Source organism: Anneissia japonica, unplaced genomic scaffold, assembly GCF_011630105.1.
Source record: "Anneissia japonica isolate Jap-2015-1 unplaced genomic scaffold, ASM1163010v1 scaffold287954_len75231_cov102, whole genome shotgun sequence".
Lineage (NCBI taxonomy): Eukaryota > Metazoa > Echinodermata > Crinoidea > Comatulida > Comatulidae > Anneissia > Anneissia japonica.
The window spans coordinates 19416-21022 of record NW_022712896.1 but is presented as its reverse complement, the minus strand read 5'-3'; the positions used below and the strand labels follow the sequence as shown (position 1 = coordinate 21022).

Genomic DNA, 1607 nt, shown 5'->3' with positions numbered 1-1607 from the left:
TAATGGGTTTTTTTTTTCTTCTCGTTTTTGTAACTGTTAATGTTCATTGTGTCTTGAAATGAATAAAAAAAAATTTAAAAAAAAAAAAATAAATAAAATACTTCAGGAACTTTGTCGTAAGAAACTGGGTTGGGATGCACAGATACCTGAGGAAGAATCGAAGAGGTGGTCGAAATGGACATCGGAAGTCAGTGATCTGGAAAGATTCAGGATAAGCATGTGTTTGAAACCGCATGGATTTGGAAGTCAAATCTCCGCACAGATGCACCATTTCTCGGACGCCAGTGAGCTCGGTTATGGAACGGCATCGTACATCAGGTTTTTGAACAAAAATGGTGATGTTCATTGTCGGCTAATTCTTGCCAAGTCAAGAGTTGCTCCGTTAAAAATTGCTACAATTCCCAGAATGGAACTCACTGCTGCTGCTGTAGCAGTCAGAGTAGATGCCATGTTGCGAAGAGAGCTTCAGATGCCGGTTATTGAGTCACGATTTTGGACGGATAGTACCACGGTGTTGAGTTACATTAAAAGTGACACGGCTAGATTTCATACATTTGTTGCTAACCGTGTAGACCTTATTAGAGAAGCTTCTGCGCCAAGTCAATGGGGGCACGTAAGGACTGCATGTAATCCCGCAGATGTTTGCTCTAGAGGAACGTCGGTGAAGGCGTTTCTGGACAGCGAAAAATGGATTAAAGGTCCAAAATTCCTGTGGCGGGACGAGAGTGAATGGTATGAGAAAGACATAGGACAGTTTACCTTGAAGAATACTGATCCAGAACTGAAATGCGTCCTGGCTACAGAAGTTAAACCCGTTGATCCCTTAAGCCGAGCAATAGAGCGTTGCTCGTCATGGAGCAAGCTAAAAGGTCCATTGCCTGGATCATGGTGGGAATGCAAAACTTGCAAATGCGTGTTGCTGTTCGCAAGGGAAGATTACCAGAAGGGCAGATTACCAGAAGGGCAGAAACAGCATGGAAATCTATCAGTTCAAGATATGAGGAGAGCGGAGGAAGCATTGGTAAGGTTCGTTCAGAAAGAGCATTGGCCAAACGACATTGCTTCACTTCATAAGAAATCATCATCGCTTAGGAGGCTTGATCCGGTCATAAAGAATAAATTATTGTGTGTCGGTGGTAGACTCCAGAGAGCAAACATTGACGTTATGTCTAAACATCAAGTTCTATTACCAAGAAACTCTCATGTATCAAGGTTGATACTTCGAGATATTCACGAGACAAATGGACACCTAGGTAAAAACCATATATTAGCAAAACTGCGACAGCAGTATTGGATTGTAGGTACACCATCTTTAATAAAGCAGATTACCTCAAAGTGTGTGGTTTGTAGAAGGTACCAGCCATCAGTTGGTCAAAGAAGATGGCAGATTTGCCTATAGAGTGGGTACGTGTGGGGAACCCTCCGTTTCATGACACTGGAATGGACTATTTCGGGCCGTTCGAGGTCAAGCGTGGCCGAACTACTGTGAAAAGATCGGAGTGCTGTTTACGTGCATGGCTAGTCGTGCTGTTCACTTAGAAGTCGCACACACTCTCGACACTGCTTCATGTATTAACGCAATTAAACGATTTACTGCACGACGAGGG

The 1607-nt window shown here is 43.2% G+C and overlaps 1 protein-coding gene across 1 annotated transcript; it reads left to right on the top strand.

Annotated features, from left to right (window-relative positions):
• Positions 1 to 217: 217 nt before the first annotated feature.
• LOC117108202 lies at positions 218 to 1399 on the top strand. The gene has a single exon (XM_033250164.1). It carries the CDS (start codon positions 218 to 220, stop codon positions 1397 to 1399), a length of 1182 nt encoding a protein of 393 aa, XP_033106055.1.
• Positions 1400 to 1607: the final 208 nt, after the last annotated feature.

Coding starts and splice junctions, on each gene's coding strand:
- LOC117108202 (XM_033250164.1), top strand. CDS start 218: ATGTGTTTGAAACCGCATGGATTTGGAAGTCAAATCTCCGCACAGATG.